A 17,902-nucleotide genomic window follows, 5' to 3' on the forward strand; every position below is an offset into this window, starting at 1 on the left:
AGGCCGACAACCCCAAGGAACTGATTTGCCTTCCAGAACCGCTTCTTCCAGTCCTTCAATGGTGGCTCGACGCACAGAATGTCTCCGTCAGAGTCTCTGTGCTGCCCTTTGCACCAACTCATCACTTATTCGTATATGCATTTCTCACGGGCTGGGAAGCTCACTTCCTCGACCACCATGTGGCCGGGCTGTGGTCATCCAGCGAATGGGTACTCCGCTTAAAGGTCACATGCAACGTAAAACACAACTTTGCAGATTCTGATACCTTTCGGTATGGACTTACCGAAACAAAGCGTCAAAAATGCAAATTCAACTTATAAAGTTGAAAAATAACGCGATGAAAAAACGCGAAATCGGAGTTCAAACGTTTCACTAATTTTCCCCCGACTTTTCTGGGGAAAACGGGTTTCAACAGCTGGGCTGCGCTTATAGCACGTGCGCGGTGAAGTAGGTTCGCGCAGCTTGGAAGCGGTTGTCCGGTGAATACTCGGTGAAGGCTTTGGTGTGAGCTATTTTTCTAATGTTTTGTTGATATCTCACAGGCGCGAGCTTTTTATATGTTATGACAGTAAATTAACTGTTTATATATGTAATAATCTCCATATAAAACAGATAGAGCGTGGTCCATACTTTTAATCCGTCAGCTTGTTCATATTGACAATATGGCGATACCACTAGAGCGAGAACGAAACATTCCCAAAATCATAATTCACTATAAAACGAAACATAACCACTGATAACTTTAAAACGAAATGAGATCATATTACATCCCCCTTCTTTTGAAGAAAAGGAATTTACTAAATAACACATCTTGTACATTCTGGTGTTCAATTATCAAACTATAATGTGACTGAATGGTCTTGAATCAGTTCATATCCACTACAACAATATGACTTTCTAATTTCACCACTGTTTCACAATACTAGTTATTCTGACATAAAAATCACAATAAATAAAGCTTCTGGAATTAAACTGCAAATTCTTGCATTACTCACACACTAACTCTTTCACACTAGCAATACTCCACAACTGAGCTTAACCTTAAACACAATGATTATCACTTCTGCTGAATATCCTGAACTGTTAAAAGATTTAAATCAGTTATCATATTTCAATATTGCTCAATAAATCTATCTGGTTTCTTGACCATTCTACCACCCCTAGTGCAATATTGTCCACTATCAATGTTCCTAGTGGTCAGTACACTGTCTCCAGTGCATCCATCAGCATGTTGATTGTCCTCATCAGACCTGACTGACTGAGAAGTCTCACTGGAGTGTTCATCTAGTGCAAACCTCACTTTTCTGGGTGTTCCCAGCATCTCTCGCAAATGGTGCCTGTTTCTTCTTAAGACATTGCCATTTGGAGTTTCTACCATATACGACCTGGGCTCACTACACTTGGCAGATATCCTACCAGGTACCCAACTCCCAGTATCTTGATCTTGAGTCAAGACTTTCTGACCAACACTCAACGCAGGCAAATCTTTCACCCTTTTCTGTCGTGGTAGTATTTCTGCAACTGCTGTCTATCCTGCAATCTATTCATGATTGCATCCTTCTCATGGGTGATTATTTGCAATCAATACAGGTAAGATACCTTGCAGCTTCCGACCATTTAGAATTTCACCTGGTGATGGAATAGTACTGTCAACAGGGGTTGTTCTGAGGCTGAGCAAAGCTAGATCAGGATCAGTTCTAGACTGCTTTGCTTTGATAAGACACTGTTTTACAGTTTGCACCATTCTCTCCACAAATCCATTACTTTGTGGATACCGCGGACTAGATGTCACATGATCGAAACACCACTGGTCAGCGAAGCGCCTAAATTCCTCACAGTCAAACTGTCTCCCGTTATCGCTGATAACCTTGCTGGGTATCCCCTGTTCACCAAACAGTTGTTTACATTGATCTATGACAGCCCTACTTGTACACTGACCATGTATGCTGCGTACAAAAAATGACTTGGAGTAGTAGTCAGTAATCAACAGATTCTCACATTCATCAAAATGAAACAAATCCATTCCCACTGTATGCCACGGTCTCTGGGGAATATTATGAGGGTGTAATGTTTCATGTGACTGAGACTTTTTATTCTCTTGACAAATCATACAGCTTTCCAACAGTTCCTCAATCTCCTTGTTGATACCTGGCCAGTATATGCATGACTTGGCACGGAGTTGACACTTGGAAACACCTTGATGACCAATGTGCAGTTGTTGTAGCGCTTCACGCCTCATCGCAGGTGGTATCATAATCCTCTCACCTTTCAGCAAGAAGCCATCCTCTATAGACAGCTCATGTCGACAGGACCAAAATGGACGAATAATTTTCCGAACTTGCTTTGCATCTTCTGGCCATCCAGATATAATAATGGTCTTTAATGCACTAAATGTCTCATCATTTTCAGTTTCCTTGCGGATCATCTCAAGCTTATCAGTTGAGAACTGGACCTGGTGAATTGTTTTGTCAATGCTGATAGTTGGACCTGGAGCCGGATTCTGCCTAGACAACATGTCTGAGAGAATCATCTCTTTTCCTGGTTTGTATTTAATCTCATAGTCATATTGTTGAAGTTGGAGCATCATCCTCTGGAGTCGAGGAGGAGTAGTGGCTAGATTCTTGTGCTGAATATTCTCCAGAGGTTTATGATCTGATTCCACAATGAAATGGCTGCCAAACACATATGTGTGAAATCTCTTGCATCCAAAGACCACAGCAAGAAGTTCACACTCGATATTTGCATATCGCTTTTCAGTGTCAGTAAGTGCCTTGCTTGCATAAGCAATTGGATAGCCATCCTGCATTATCACAGCACCAAGACCTTTCATCGATGCGTCCACTTGAACAACCGTTGACTTCTCTGGATCGAAGTACTTTAATGTACCATCAAGACACACCATAGTCTTCAGCTTGTCAAATGTAGCTTGATGCGATTCTGTCCATTGCCATACATTGTCTTTGTGAGTCAACATCCTCAACGATTCTGTGAAGTCAGCCAAGTTGGGTATGAATGACGACATATACTGTATCATACCAAGAAACCGCCGTAGCTCAACAATGTTTGCAGGTGGAGGTAAGTTCTTGAATCTCCTGTACCTTCATTGGATCAGGATGTACACCCTGGGCATCATAGTAGTTTCCGAAAAACTTGATTTTCTCTTTTCTGATCTCACATTTCTCAATGTTGAAAATCAGGCCATATTTTGCTGCAACTTTCATAAGCTGATGAAGATTTTGGTCATGTTCCTCAACAGTCTTTCCATACACTGCTGTATCATCACTGATGCCAATTGTTCCTGGACACTGTTCAAGAATCATATCCATCTTCTCTTGGAAGATGTCCTGAGAAATCCGTAATCCGAAAGGAAGTCGACGAAACCGGTACCTCCCAAACGGTGTATTGAAAGTTGTAAGTACACTAGAGTTGTCATCAAGAGTGACACTCCAATAGCCATGCCTAGCATCTAACTTGCTAAACACAGTTGCTCCACAAAACTTGTGTGTTATTTCTTCCAGGGTCGGTGTCTTGTGATATGTTCTCTTAATAGAGCGGTTTAAGTCACTAGGGTCAAGACACACTCTGAGTTTTCCATCGTCCTTCCTACTGAATGCAAGTGATGAAACCCAGTCTGTAGGCTCAGTTACCTTGGCAATCACACCCAAAGACTCCATTCTGTCCAACTCAGCCTTCAACTCATCTTTCAGTTGAATTGGATACTTTCTTGCTGGATGTATCACTGGTTCAGCATCTTCTTTGAGGGTTATATGACACTTACCAGGGAACTGACCAATGCCTTCAAATCTGTCAGGGTATAAATTCTGCAGGGTTTCCTTGTTAGGGATAGGTACTGATTTATCCACACTGTGCACTGAAGTGGTGGAGCAATTTGGTGTAATTATATTCAGAGCAAGGGTAGAAGGGAGACCAAGTAGAATAGGACCTGGCGCGTCAGCAACAAAGAATTCAGTGTCCAACCAGTTACCGTTAAATCCACATTCTAAAATGACACTACCATACTGCGGTATGTCGGTACCATTATACGCACTCAGTTTGACATGTTGAGCCTTTGTGGTACCATATTTGGGAAAACCTGATGCATCAAGGTACTCTGGAAACATCCTTCTGTATACACGAAGTGGGAGTAGATTTCCTTGTGCGCCTGTGTCTACTTTGACCTTCATGGTGTGATTACCTTGACAGTTATCCAGCTTCACATCCAAGTTTACTTTCAGCTCATCTACATCTTGCTTGGCGACCCCATCAATAAAAGTTACTGTTTCAAAATGGAAGTGTTCGAAATCCTCTCTCACACAGTCTATATCATGCTGTTTTTGTGTCTGTTGATGTGTCTGTTTCCTGTAGCTATATTGTGATATGTCTTCATCACCCCTTTGTGACTGTCGTCCACAATACCTGCAAATACGTTGAATCTCGTCTGTTTGCAAAATCTTGCCATCTAGATTCTTGAACTGTGACATGTGATTAACGCTTGCCTCATGCCGCCTTCCAATATCAATGGCCTCTTGGAGGGTTAACTTTTCATCACGTCCTAATAGTGTTTTCTGCACCTCTGGGTACGGTACACCAGCAATGAGAACCTCAATCATTCTCTCCTCCATTGCATCATTGTCTTTAAACAGACACTTCATAGCTTTCGCCTTACACCTTGTGATAAAGTCATCAATAGTCTCACTTACTTTTTGTTTGTAACGAAGAAATTCCAGTCTGTGAATTCTGAAATTTTCAGATGGCTCAATTTGGAAAGAGAATTTATCCCACAAATTCTTAGGATTTTTTAAGTTTTCTTCAGAGAGATTCCAAGTGTTAAACATCCTAAGACCTTCCTTGCCAGACCATAAGATGATGTAGCTATGCTGATCTTCTGGCTTGGTACCTTTAATTTTGAACCAAAGTTCACTCGTTTGTTTAAAGTCTTTAAATGCCTGACCCCTGTCTGGGTGTGACCAGTCCATGCAAGGTGATGGCACTGACTCCGCCATAGTGATTTTATGTGCGCTTCAATATTACACTGCACAAAGTACGTTGTCAGTCCTCATGGCGCGTAGTCGAAACAGCACGCCGACTGGTACATTGACTCCGTCCGAGACATGTCACACAATCATGAGCGAAATTTAGTGGGTGATGCGTAGGCCTGATCTCACCTCTGCCACCATGTAATAATCTCCATATAAAACAGATAGAGCGTGGTCCATACTTTTAATCCGTCAGCTTGTTCATATTGACAATATGGCGATACCACTAGAGCGAGAACGAAACATTCCCAAAATCATAATTCACTATAAAACGAAACATAACCACTGATAACTTTAAAACTAAATGAGATCATATTACAATATAATTTCATTTGTCTATTTCACCACACGTTCTTCTTACTGAGTCACTTTCTCAGTTCGATACTTAAAAGCAATGCCATTATTTAGCGTTGACAGAATTTCTAACTGTGATATAGATATGTCGTTGTCACAGACTAAACTCTATGTCTTGTTTTATTGACACCTGTGTGTCTGCCTGCCTGTCTGCTAATGACAATATTCAATACACAGCTGCGATCACTGACCACATGCAATTTGAACTTAACACCAATCAGGCTATACACCATAAACAAAATGCATTGATTTATGGCCCGAGTTCGGTCTCTGTCACATTATGTAATTACACAAACAGGCAGGTGTGATACTTGTACACATGACATGTTATGATGTCTGTTGATAGCAAAATGTTATACACAAAAAATGAGCATGTATTTACAAAACCCAACATCTCTATATATACACACACAATGAGCCGTGAGGGCATCTGCAAATGAACCAGCCGTTACACTTGAGTGCACACCCACCCGCTCTGACTGGGTTCGGTATCCCGGCTGCTTCGTTTCTTGGGAAGTAAACCGAAGTACACAATATTGCACTTTTGATTTGCGATTGTACCCTTATAATTTTGTTTATATGTTTTTTCATAACCAGCAATGTATATTATATGTCATGAATAAGTGATAATTGTGTTTTAATTATGTTTGATTTTTTGGTTGCATGTGACCTTTAAACGAGCTGGAATTCAAGGCGGTAATTCAAGCCATCACACATTGGGCAACAGAGCTTCGATCAACCAGTTTGCTGATCCAATCAGACAACTCAACCATGGTTTGGTACATAAACCATCTAGGCTCGCCAGGCTTGGCAAATATGATACAGTGGGCAATCAGGTTCTTCTATCTCATCGACTCACTCAACATCGTAGCCAGAGCCAGACACTTTCCCAGGGTATAAATATGATCGCCGATGCCTTGTCCAATCGACCGTCCTCGACAGAATGGAAGCTACTGCCCAAGATCTTCCAGTCGATGATCTACCCATCATCACAGCCACAAGGTTCAGCAACCAACTTCTAGAGTTCGTATCACCAATCCTAGACCCCTTGGCTTGGCAATAACATAGCTCAATGCTTACACGTTTCCCCCTCCAGCTCTGCTACCAAGAGTAATACATAGACTATTGGTCACCAGCAAGATACTACTGCTTTTGGTCGCGCCCTTCTGGCCAGCGAGAAGTTGGTTCGTCAACCTAAGAAGCCCGCTAGAGACAAACCCAGTACCGCTTCCTGACGGGGATGACCTGCTTCTTCACCCTCACTCAGAACGACGCCACGGGTCCCCTCAGACCCTCAATCAACATGTAGGGCTACTTTCGCCAAGTGGCCACAGCTATCACTTCAGCTCATCATACTTCGACACATTTCTTGTACGACGATAAGTGGAAGAAGTTTGAAGACAATTGCAAGGTTAGGGGAATTGCATCTCCCACATCCGCCTCTGCTCAGGTCATTGCTGAGTTACTACTAAAAAACTCAAGGGTACTATGTTAGCTACCTACTTAGCTGCTATCAACTCGGTTTTGGCTACTGCCACGGGCACAAAGATCTCCACTGTTTCCGAGTTGCAGAGTCTCCTATGCTCCTATGGACTCACTGACCAGTCCAGGAAGTTCAGAGCTCCGGCCTGGGATCTGTCCGTTGTCCTTCGTCATATGATTTCTACAGATTATGAACCTTTAGAAAACAAGGACTTCAAACAAGTGACATTCAAGCTTTCCTCCTGGTAGTTCTGGCTACCGCTGCTTGTATATTTGGACTTCATGTGCTTGATGTCTATCGTGTGCGGTTTGAGCGGAAGAAGCATGTCAAGGTTTTCTTGGGTCTCCGCTGAGACTTCATTGCGAAAAACCAACTGCCAAGGCAACGGGACTGGATGTTTACTATTCCCCTGTTGTCCACCATCCTTGGGCCTGATGATACTGAAGACTTGACACTCTGCCCTGTTAGGGCTCTACACATTTACCTAGCTGCCTCCAAGGATCGTCGACGGCTACAGAAGTGCCTCTTCATACCCTTGTTGACCGTTTCAAGAACTGAGGTTTCCTGGACCACATTGGCCTTCTGGATGTGTGCCACGATCCTGCGACCCTACACCTGTGCAGGGTTGCCACCTCCAGCCGCCTCCAATCCTCATGAGACTTGTGCACTAAAGTAAGGCCAGAAATGCTTGGAAAATGCTTTTTGGCAATTATTTCATAATGGTTGATATTTCAGATTCAAAACTCATATATACTAGGCACATAAAGAAACTGTGCATACAAAAATTTAAAATATAAATTTATCAAACCTGTGTAGACACATAAGGATTTAAACTCAGAGATTAGTGACATGTATCCAACATGCATGCACGTGCCACGTGCTGTGACGTCGGTGGGTTCGTCCTTGAGACGTGCAATACGTTGTTGCACGTGCATTCCGGGAAAGAGAAACAGCAAATGAATGCCACACAATACTGTCACTTTGGAAAGCTCAACCCCTGCCCTTGCAATCGTTCAAAAAATTAAACGGCTATTGAAACGCATAGCATGCCAAGGCTCACGTCTGCACAACGTCATGAGGCCATTGGGATGGTCCGTGGGGGAATGTCTCAACGACAAGTGGCTGCACATTTTCACTGCCACCGGAACACCATTTCTGCACTGGTGAGACGCTACCAGAACACAAATGACGTCATCGATCGGCCACGTTCTGGATGTCCATGTGTAACAACTCCAAGACAGGACATATGGATAAGGGTGACCCATCTTCGCCACAGGTTTCAGACTGCAGTGATGACTGCCAGAACCATCCCAGGACTTCGCCGTATCCACCCCAACACAGTTCGACAACGTTTACGTCATCACGGGATCAGACCACGGTGTCCCGCCATACAGCCTATCCTGACACAACGTCATCGACAAGCTCGCCGAATGTGGTGCCAAAATCATGTCCGCAGACCCTTGTTTTAGTGGAGAAATGTTGTTTTTACAGATGAGTTCAGGTTTAACATTTCCCATAGTGATGACGTCAACGTGGCTATAGACGCGTGGGAGAACGTTATGCACAGGCCTGTGTCTTGGAGAGGAATCGCTTTGGTGGTGGTTCCGTGATGATTTGGGGTGGAATAACAGCACGCCAAAGAAGTCCTTTGGTGATTGTTCAGGGCAACTTAACTGGTGTGGGCTACAGGGATCAGATTCTTCGACCTGTGGCAATTCCTTTTCTGCAACGTCATGGCCCTGGGTTAACATTCCAACAGGACAATGCCCGCCCTCATACGGCAAGGGTTGCTATGGATTCTTGCAACACCACAACGTTGACTTACTGCCTTGGCCTGCAAATTCACCGGATCTCTCCCCGATAGAGCATGTTTGGGACGAGATGGATCGACGTCTACGCCGTCTTCCTCATCTGCCAGATAACGTCCTTGACCTTGCAACAGAACTTGAGAGAATCTGGCGTGACATCCCACAAGCCTTCCTTGCACGTTTGATAGGCTCTATGCGTCGTCGATGCACTGCTGTTCTCAATGCCGATGGTGGACATATCCGTTATTGAGCTTGTGACATGGTCGTTTGACCCCTGTCCCGCTTGTGGACTCGTGACGTCATTGTGATTGACTTTTCAATTGAAATTCTCCCGACTTGTTATGGTCTCATGATCCCTCCATTAAAGTTTATATGTACCTTTGACATTGTTATCGTACTTATCAACTGGGATAATATTTTGGCAATGCACAGTTTCTTTATGTGGCTAGTATATACCGGGCTCCAGATAAGGGCCGTATCGGCGTATGTACGGATATAAAATGTGCACGATACGGTAGGACATAATTTAGAAAACGTAGCAGATACGCACTACAGCAATAGTGTATGGTCTTAGAATCATATTTATCTGAAAAAAGTATTGTTTTATAGTTTATTGACCTGTTTACACAAGAGTACCAATGTTGTGGTGCATATATGAAACAAAACACAAGATTAGTGATATTCCATTAAGTACTCTAAATGTACTCTTAAGGTTTTCCAGTACTCCTGCATTGAAACAGTAAGGAGTACGTACTCCTGATGTTGAAAATTTATCTGGAGCCCTGATATATAATCATTCATACCACCTCGACCTGTAAGGCACGTTACAAGAAGTGAGAAAATCTGCCACTGAGCCTTGTGATTGCTCATGGTAGGTGTGATGGTACCAGGGACACGCAGGTTATGGTAACTGGCGTTATCCAGTCCAAAAATACCTGCCCATTCATTCGCCATGGTAATCACCATCAGATTTCTTGGCCTCAAAAACAGTCACAACCCACAATCAGTCCATTGCTACGGGTACCAGCATGCAAGATGATCAGGCGTCTACCTTTGCCTGATGGTAACACTGGTGCCTTAGAACAATATGAAGGAAGCTACATCTGATCGGTTGAATGATTTATATTACACCAGGTTTCATCAAGGTATATAATTTGAAACCCAAAATTGCGGTATTCTTCAACTGGTCTGAGATAAGCTGATAGCATGGACAGGACTGAGTACTTTTCTCTAAACACAGCTCTGTCATTTCCGCTTTTGGTGTACCTGAACCCCATTTCTGCCAGAGCTACAATAAGTGTTGTTTTCGAGACATTTATTGTATCTTTGATCTCATCTTGTATTTTAGCACACGGTGGGATTTTGCGATCATACAGTTTATAAACTGCACAGCGTATGACACCCTTATCAACGCTATCCAGTTTGTGTTTCCTACCTGGTTTTGATTTTGACACGACCCCTGAGGTAACTGATTTGTTTACAACTTTGTAAACCTGACTATATGTCAAATTAAGGGCTTTATACATTCTACAGTAAACCCTGTCATAGCTGACAAGAGGTTTCCCCCTTTGTTTCTCCAGTATGAAATACTGGTATAAATTTGAAATGAATTGTTCTGCAGAGATATCAAGTCGCATGTTGCCAGTTCAATGCTCATACACGAAGTGAAACTTCTATGGGTGAACAAGATTATCTAAGCGATTTGAATGAAGACTTTTTTTTACGTAATTATTTTAAATATAACTACTACAAGAGTTCCATCTTTTTCACATATAGATGTTAAAAAAAACAAGACATTTTATAATCATTTGTGTAATTTAATTAGTTGAGGCTATATGAATAATTATAGTCTGTATTTCAAAACTACAGTTTGTACTTAGAATATTTACGAATGTTGTTAAAACGTCAAAATTTCCTGTGAAGTCAGCCCTCAAGTGCATTTTTTCATCTGAGCTTTAATATCCAACTAGGTAGAGTCGTACATGTATCATATATGTGCTTTTATCTTGTGTCAAATTCATCATATTGATATTGAAGCCAAAAAGCATTTTCCAAGCATTTCTGGCCTTACTTTAGCCTCGACGATGGCCCTCCATAGCAACTGCTCCTTGACTGCTATCATGGAAGGATGCTTCTGGCATTCTGAAAGTTTTCTATTCACATTACCTGCAAGATCCGTTTGTCACGGATGTCCAGGGACTACACTCTTGTACTGGCTCAGCAGCTTACATCGGCCCAACAACGCAGATGAGGGACGGTTCTGCGTTCGTGTTACTGCTTCGATGTATATACTGAATAAAAGTTGAACTGGATCTCAACCTTTTGTTCTCATTTTATGGGTTTAAGAACTACTTCACTTGGCCTCCATACCAAGGCATCGGGAATACGGCCACCTAGCGTGGCCCTACGGACCTGAGGCACAATCAGTATGACGATGCAGAGGTGTTCGACATTCACGCTTACTGACCTCTACTCCACGGAGCAATTACGTCAGTGAAGTGTGTCACTCCCGAATACCAGTGGATTTCGTTACGTACTGGCCCCTAACGTTGCCGGGCACATCCTTTGATAGACTAAGGCTTAGTCTCTGAATATATATAATTTGGATAGTAACAAACAAGCCCATTTATATTGAAAAGGAGCCCTAGGGAGACCAGAGATTCAGAACCTGAGGAAATCTAGACTTGCTTTATTTAGGGCTTTAGCACTGCAGAGAGGGCTAGGCAGTAGGGAAAATAATGTTGTTCAGGGACTGTGAGACAGACTAATCCTTTGACTAAGCTGATGCGAAGGAGGAAGGGTCAATTTGATGCAGTCCCGGAACTGAAGTTAAAACTTGGATTTGCTGAGTTGTGCTTTGCTTTCACCCACCTCGGTTGGTGTCTGGGGGCCTTCTCGAAGCAGGGGTTGGCCCGATTCTAGTCGCTAGACTTATATTACAGGGGTACCTTGTAAATCGTGGCGAGGCGAGGCCTACTTGCCGAGTGGTGTCCTTTGTCTTGTACAACTTACAAGGTTGTGCCTGAACACCACATCTCCCTGGGAGTCGTTGTGCTTAGTAAGCCAAGGAGTTCTTGAGAACCCATTACAAGCACTGGAGTTGCGTGCATGCATGACAGGCCTCACTTGTACATCTTTATCTATGGCTGTCGTCAGTCCACACAGCTTCTATACCAGCTGTTCGCACTGTTCAGACAGAAGGGTAATCTGCGGCCTGCAGTCCAACCGTGGGATAAGTGCAAGTCATGAGATAGGATAAGTTTTGAAATTTGAAAATTTTAGTATAAATTGTATTTTCATATACTATTGGGATAGTCGTGAAATACTGTACCGGAATATACCGGGAACATTGCACAGCCCTAATTGAAAATCTGAAGAATTTACATTGTGAGAATAACCATTACACAGAAATAATGGCTATGATGTATTATTAGAAATATTTCCAGTGATAACCACTGTTTGATATGGAACGGACACACATAAGGTAATTTCAGGGTCAAGGACATGATTGGCAGCAACGACCCAAATTCTTACAAGGAAGTTAGGCAATCAAGTGTTAGAGGTAGTATTCTAAGAATTATGATTGTTGATAATGTTCAATTCCCATCACTAATCATAGGCAAACTTGTATGACTGCTGTTGAACAAACTTGAACACATCACAGTCATCTCAGTACTACTTTTCCATGTAAAGTTAATGAGCAAGCAGTGCACAGAACTACCAAATCACACTTTTAAAATGTATACAATAATATAAAGGTGAAACATACCCATTCATAAAGAGATAAATGTTTTGTCTTTATATTAGTAGGTGCCAGTTTCAGACTTTGATGTTTATATCCTGCTGGGGGAAAATGTTTTGTCATAATCAGTTAATTTTTAGCTAACAATGCTGACAATGCACAAGTTACTGAAAAATGAGGTTTTTTTTAGTCAATGTTTATGCATGATAATAATGTTCTATAAAGTATGGAGAATATTATGTGGAAACCACACTGTCTTCTTACACCAATTATACAACATTTGTCATTACTTGACAAATATTATGCTCACACTGAATGCACCTGGGAAGTCTTGTGCCTCTTCATTGGGCACCCCATGTACATGATGTAAATGGTTACTGCTTGATGTGAACTTCTTAACACACAACTTTTTACTGAATAAAGTTGATAAGAGGCGTGATCAGATGAGTTCAAAACACAACAGATTCCTAAATTTTGTGTGTGACTGTATCTATTCCAGAAATGATGTAAACACTGTCAATGACTGCTTTTTCTTTTCTGGGATATTAATTTCTTAGCATGAATAAATAAGATAGTTTTTATGCTTACTGTTATTTTGAAATGCATTGAAAATTTGAAAACATGTCATTGTTTATGTGTGCATGTCTGTGACGCCTTACTTGCTTCACCTCAGTGTATAGCCTAGTGGATAAAGTAGTTTCTGGTCACTTATGGGTACATTGTATAGACTCTTGATAATGCAAAATAGTTTTGTTTACACATTTCTTGAAAACTCTCCAGATGTGCACAGATGTTCATAACATCAATTTTTTTTTCAGTGAAGAAGTATTCTCCAACTACCGTCATCGGAAGATAGTTGCAGCTAGCTTACCCCACCCTGGTGATATAGTAGAGGCTGGGCCACTAGCTGTGAGTTACAGTGAGGGAGTGAGTTTGGTTTTACGCCGCTTTTAACATTATTCCAGCAGTATCACGGCGGGAAACAACAGAAATGGGATTCACACATTGTTCCCATGTAGGGAATCGAACCCGGGTCTTCCGCGTGACGAGCGAACGCTTTAACCCCTAGGCTACCCCACCGCCCTCAGTAAGTTACAGAATATCTAACTTCCAAGTCAGATCATTTTATTCATTTGTGACAAATTTTCAGTGTTAGTTCGGCTGTTCATGACAGTTATAGGGTCCATTGTGCCAAAGCATGATACTTTGCATGATGATAGATGTGGGTGTTTGCCTACCCATTACGTCCAGTTGAATATCGCTCATTTGTTTCTGCAAGTTTTTGTTGCATTTCGTGTTCTTTGTTTGTCAAGATGGAGCGAGTGGCATGCTACGTTCTTCTACATGTTTACATGTTCAGTTGATGTTGCTGTGTTTGCTGTATGTTTTGCCTCGCATTACATTTTTACAATTATCGACCTTGTGTTCAGTTCTTCTTGTTTACGTTATGTTGTATTATGTTTATACATACATGCATTATATGCACATACTTTTTGCACACTGCTTACCAGGTTTGGTTGACTTTTTGCAGTTGTTCCAACAGTCGTTCTTGACTTGTCAAATCAATCTAGCCCCACAAATCACACAACTCTTGTCTCGGAGCCTTGATGAAGCAGCACATGATGACGAGGGATGTGATATCTGTCTGGGATTCACACCAAAAGCTTGTAGATCTAGACATGCGGACTTGCTATTCTAATCCAATTTATTGAAGGCAGGTAAGGGTACATCTTCTTCAACAACTACTTCCTAAGCGGGCGAAGGTTTCTGAGGAAGCCCCTACTGTTCCCAGACCTCCACCTCCCCCACAAACAACTACACAAAATGCTGCTGCACCTTGCACTTGATGCCATTTCATCTCTCTCTTGCAGCAGCAGATCAGTGATCTCCAACATGGTGTCTGGGCTCCAAGAGGAGGGAGGGGGGGGGAGGATCCAACCTGAGCTACGGCTCTGGAAAGGGTTCGACCTCCGGGGACGTTTGGAACCAGGGGACACGTTCTGGGTCGGGCTTTGGCCTTGGTATGGTTCTGACTCCAGGAAATGGTAGCTCAGCCTTGGCCAAGGGGCTGTTGAGAGTATCAGGGCTACTGTTACCTTGACATCCTGAGGATCAGCCAAGTGGCAGGTTAACCCAGATTTATCAGGCAATTCCCATGTGTCTTGGGATCGGGGTAAGGTTTTGACTCGTGGACAGACAAGTCTCAGCGTCTTGGCTTTTTGGACCCTCTGAACTTTTCATCAAATTCCTCCATAGTGGACGCGGAGATCGCTCTCGTCAAGGAGAGCTTGTGCGTGAGGAGGAGGCGAAGGAGGAGTCCGATGATGTTGCTTTTATGTTCAGATCGTCCCTGAGGCAAGGATTGCAGCAGTTCTGCCTCAGGTTGCTGTCCATGAGGAGGTCCCCGATCCATCTGAGTTCCAGCAAGGCTTCCGAGACACGTCTCCGCATATTGCCATCTCTGGGTAACGAGGTTGTCGATCCTCTTTTGTCAGGTACCAGGACACGTTTCGATTTGCCAGATGTTTACTATAGGCACCTGATGGGGGAGGACGCTGAAGTCTGCATACCGCTCCTTCGAGGAACAATACCGGAATGCAGCAGAACAGCTAAAGGTCGTGGTCAACTTGGCATATCTCTCTGCTCTACAGAGCTGGTGGACCAAGGCAGGAGCATTGGTAACCCTTCATCGGTGACTCTAGTGTGGCAGTTGATGGAGGTCCACTCTCATCTGGCTGTGGACAGCTTTGCAAGCCAGATGATGTGCACAGTTATGGGCCTGCGATCAGGTGCTCTCAGTACCCCCAGCACAGCAAAAGACACGTTGCCAGCCGCAGGGGTTCACTGCCTTCTGCCACAAATCCCTGTTGGTGGCCGGCTCTCCCTCTTCCTCTCAGAATGGGAGAAAGCTACGTCGAATCCCTGGGTCATGTCCACACTCACGTATGGCCATTTGCCACTATGGAAGCGAGATTCACCCGCGTTTTCCGGTCGTCACACACCAGTGCCTGCTTCCCAGGCAAAGGTGGAAGTACTCCGTGCTGAGGTCCAGTCTCTGCTGGACAAGGCAACCATAGAGGTGGTTCCAAAAGGCCAGGAATATATGGGGTTCTACTCCACTTATTTCCTTGTTACCAAAAAGGACGGAGGGTTCAGACCCATTCTCAATCTCAGAGGGCTGAACAAGTCAATAGAGGTGCTGTCCTTCAAGATGGAGACACTCCGTTCAGTGATCTGATCTATCAAGGCAGGGGATTGGCTGTCGTTAATCAACCTCAACGCTGCATACCTCCATGTCCCAATGCACCCGTATTTCAGGAAGTATCTTCAGTTCTCCTTTGACGGGAAGTGCTACCAGTTTCGTGAGCTCCCCTCCAGTTGATAGGAAACATGGCGGCGACAGTGGACGTAGTGTGGCCTGCATGTTTGAGGTTGAGTCCTGTATTGCAAGCATTGGCACAGCTGTGGTTCCACTCAGAGAGCTACGAGAAATTTCTTGAGATGCCAGAGTGGTTGATTCTTCATCTTCAGTGGTGGACCGATGTCGGGTATCTCCTTGGAGGCCCGATGCTCTCAGTTTAAACAGATGCATCCGTCATGGGTTGGGTGGTCGGGTGAACGGTTGGGTAGAAATTACTGAGCATCTCTGCTAAAGCCACAGCGTCCAATATTTCGAAATTCACATGTTGTTCCTATTCTGCCAGATATTCTTTAAAAAGTTTTGCTGACACATTATTCGCCTTCTTGGTGTTTTCTGGGATCAAATTAGAACGTTTGGCTGATATATCTTCTTCTGAATGCGAGGCGAAGCATTTGGTGGCCAGTTTTTCTATTGGTAACTACAGCAGACGCTTTTTTGTTTACTTCTAAACTCCTAATTCTGTAAACCTATGTTTCCATTAACCGATGCGAACCCTTTAACCCTGTGAGAAGTAATGATACCAGAGTTAGGCAAATACGCTGTTGTCAGGGCAGCAGGGTATATTTTTTCCAGTTATACCTCTCGATACCGGGGTACACAGATTTATGTAAAAACTGCATTGTCCAAACTGCTGTGTTTTACATGTAAGGTAAGATAAATATTGTATGGGTCATGTCCATGCAAGACATACAGGAATTTCACCCCTCAGTGTCTCAACTCACCAATTCCCTCACTGTCTATGCTTATAATTGATTATCTTCTTCTTGTTTCAGGCAATTCATTTACCAACAGAATACTACCCTATCACTGACTCTTACCCTAAAGAGGTTATTGAAGAGGGTAGACTCAGTAGTCTGCAGCTGGAAGGAATAGTACATGCTGTGAGGATTTTATATATTTTTAGCTTATCCTGCATTGCATATGGTATTATCATAAAACTTGTTTCTGGAAATTTCTCCCCAAAGCAGTCTTCCCGTAAACAGCCGGTACCCACATGACTCTTCTGTTTTGAGACAGCAGCATCCACTGAACATATAAGCAGGGAGGCAGCACTTGCCAGGTTACTGCAGGATAAGTATCTAATATATACTGAACCACAAGAGAAACGTCACTTTTCAAAACCAAATGCAAGATTTTTTTCTTAGAAAGTTGTGTTTTTATAATGATTGTATCGTGTTGTTAACATGTTTTAATCCAAATTGAGAGTTATAACCAACATCAGTGTCTTTTCTGATAAAAAAGCATATTGATCAAACGAACCTAAAAAGGCAGACGTAAAAGGTTCCGTATGACATACGTGAACATTAAAATGCACATTCATATCGTGACAATCCTACCAATGAAAGCGAGTCTCAAACTCACCTGAAATCATTTCTGTTTTGACACAATCATCATGGCACGACTTTCAAGAGATCAGAGCAACCAAGTCTTGGGACGATTGCAAGTTGGCCAGACTGCACGGAGCGTAGCCATTCATTTTAATGTTCATGTTAGGACAATCTGCAGACTGCAGGAGTGGTATCAGGTCACTAACAACATCCAAGACCATCCACACAGTGGGCGACCTTCAGTAACATAACATAGTCAATACCGACAGATTGTGCGCAACCATCTGCAGCATCGCGATGGAAACAGCACACCAGTCCATTGGGACTCACAGCAGACCCATCAGTGTCGATACAGTGCGTGGATGTTTGCGCAGAAGAAACCTTTGCTGGCACAGACCACTGCAATGGGCAACTCAACATCGAAATTGGTGTTATCGACAATGAAGAACTGTGCTTTTTTCTCATGAAAGCCGATATTGTGTTTCAACAGTCGATGGCAGAGTAAGAGTATGGTGAAGGCGTGGGGAACTGTTTTTCAATGAATGTATTGTTGAAAGGGACTCATGAGGTGGTCCAAGCATCATGGTGTGGGGTGCAATTGGTCTGAACCAGATAGTCGGCACCCTGGTGTTCCAGAATCTCGGTCCAGAATGAGGAAATGATGTGGCAGCTGATCGCTATATTGACAAAGTCATAAGACCTCACGTTATAACACATTTTGGACATTTCA

The 17,902-nt window shown here is 43.1% G+C and overlaps 1 protein-coding gene across 1 annotated transcript in view; it reads left to right on the forward strand.

Moving 5' to 3' along the window:
* The window catches only part of LOC124286827 (protein FORGETTER 1-like), a 327,576-nt gene that overhangs the window by 22,116 nt on the left and 287,558 nt on the right, over window positions 1–17,902 (forward strand). The window contains 2 exon segments of the mRNA XM_046723267.1: window positions 13,242–13,332; window positions 16,618–16,725. Coding sequence (XP_046579223.1) covers window positions 13,242–13,332; window positions 16,618–16,725 — 199 coding nt within the window.

This window comes from Haliotis rubra, unplaced genomic scaffold (genome assembly GCF_003918875.1).
Source record: "Haliotis rubra isolate DU_JTF1 unplaced genomic scaffold, ASM391887v1 Scf392, whole genome shotgun sequence".
In the NCBI taxonomy this organism is placed as follows: Eukaryota; Metazoa; Mollusca; class Gastropoda; order Lepetellida; family Haliotidae; genus Haliotis; species Haliotis rubra.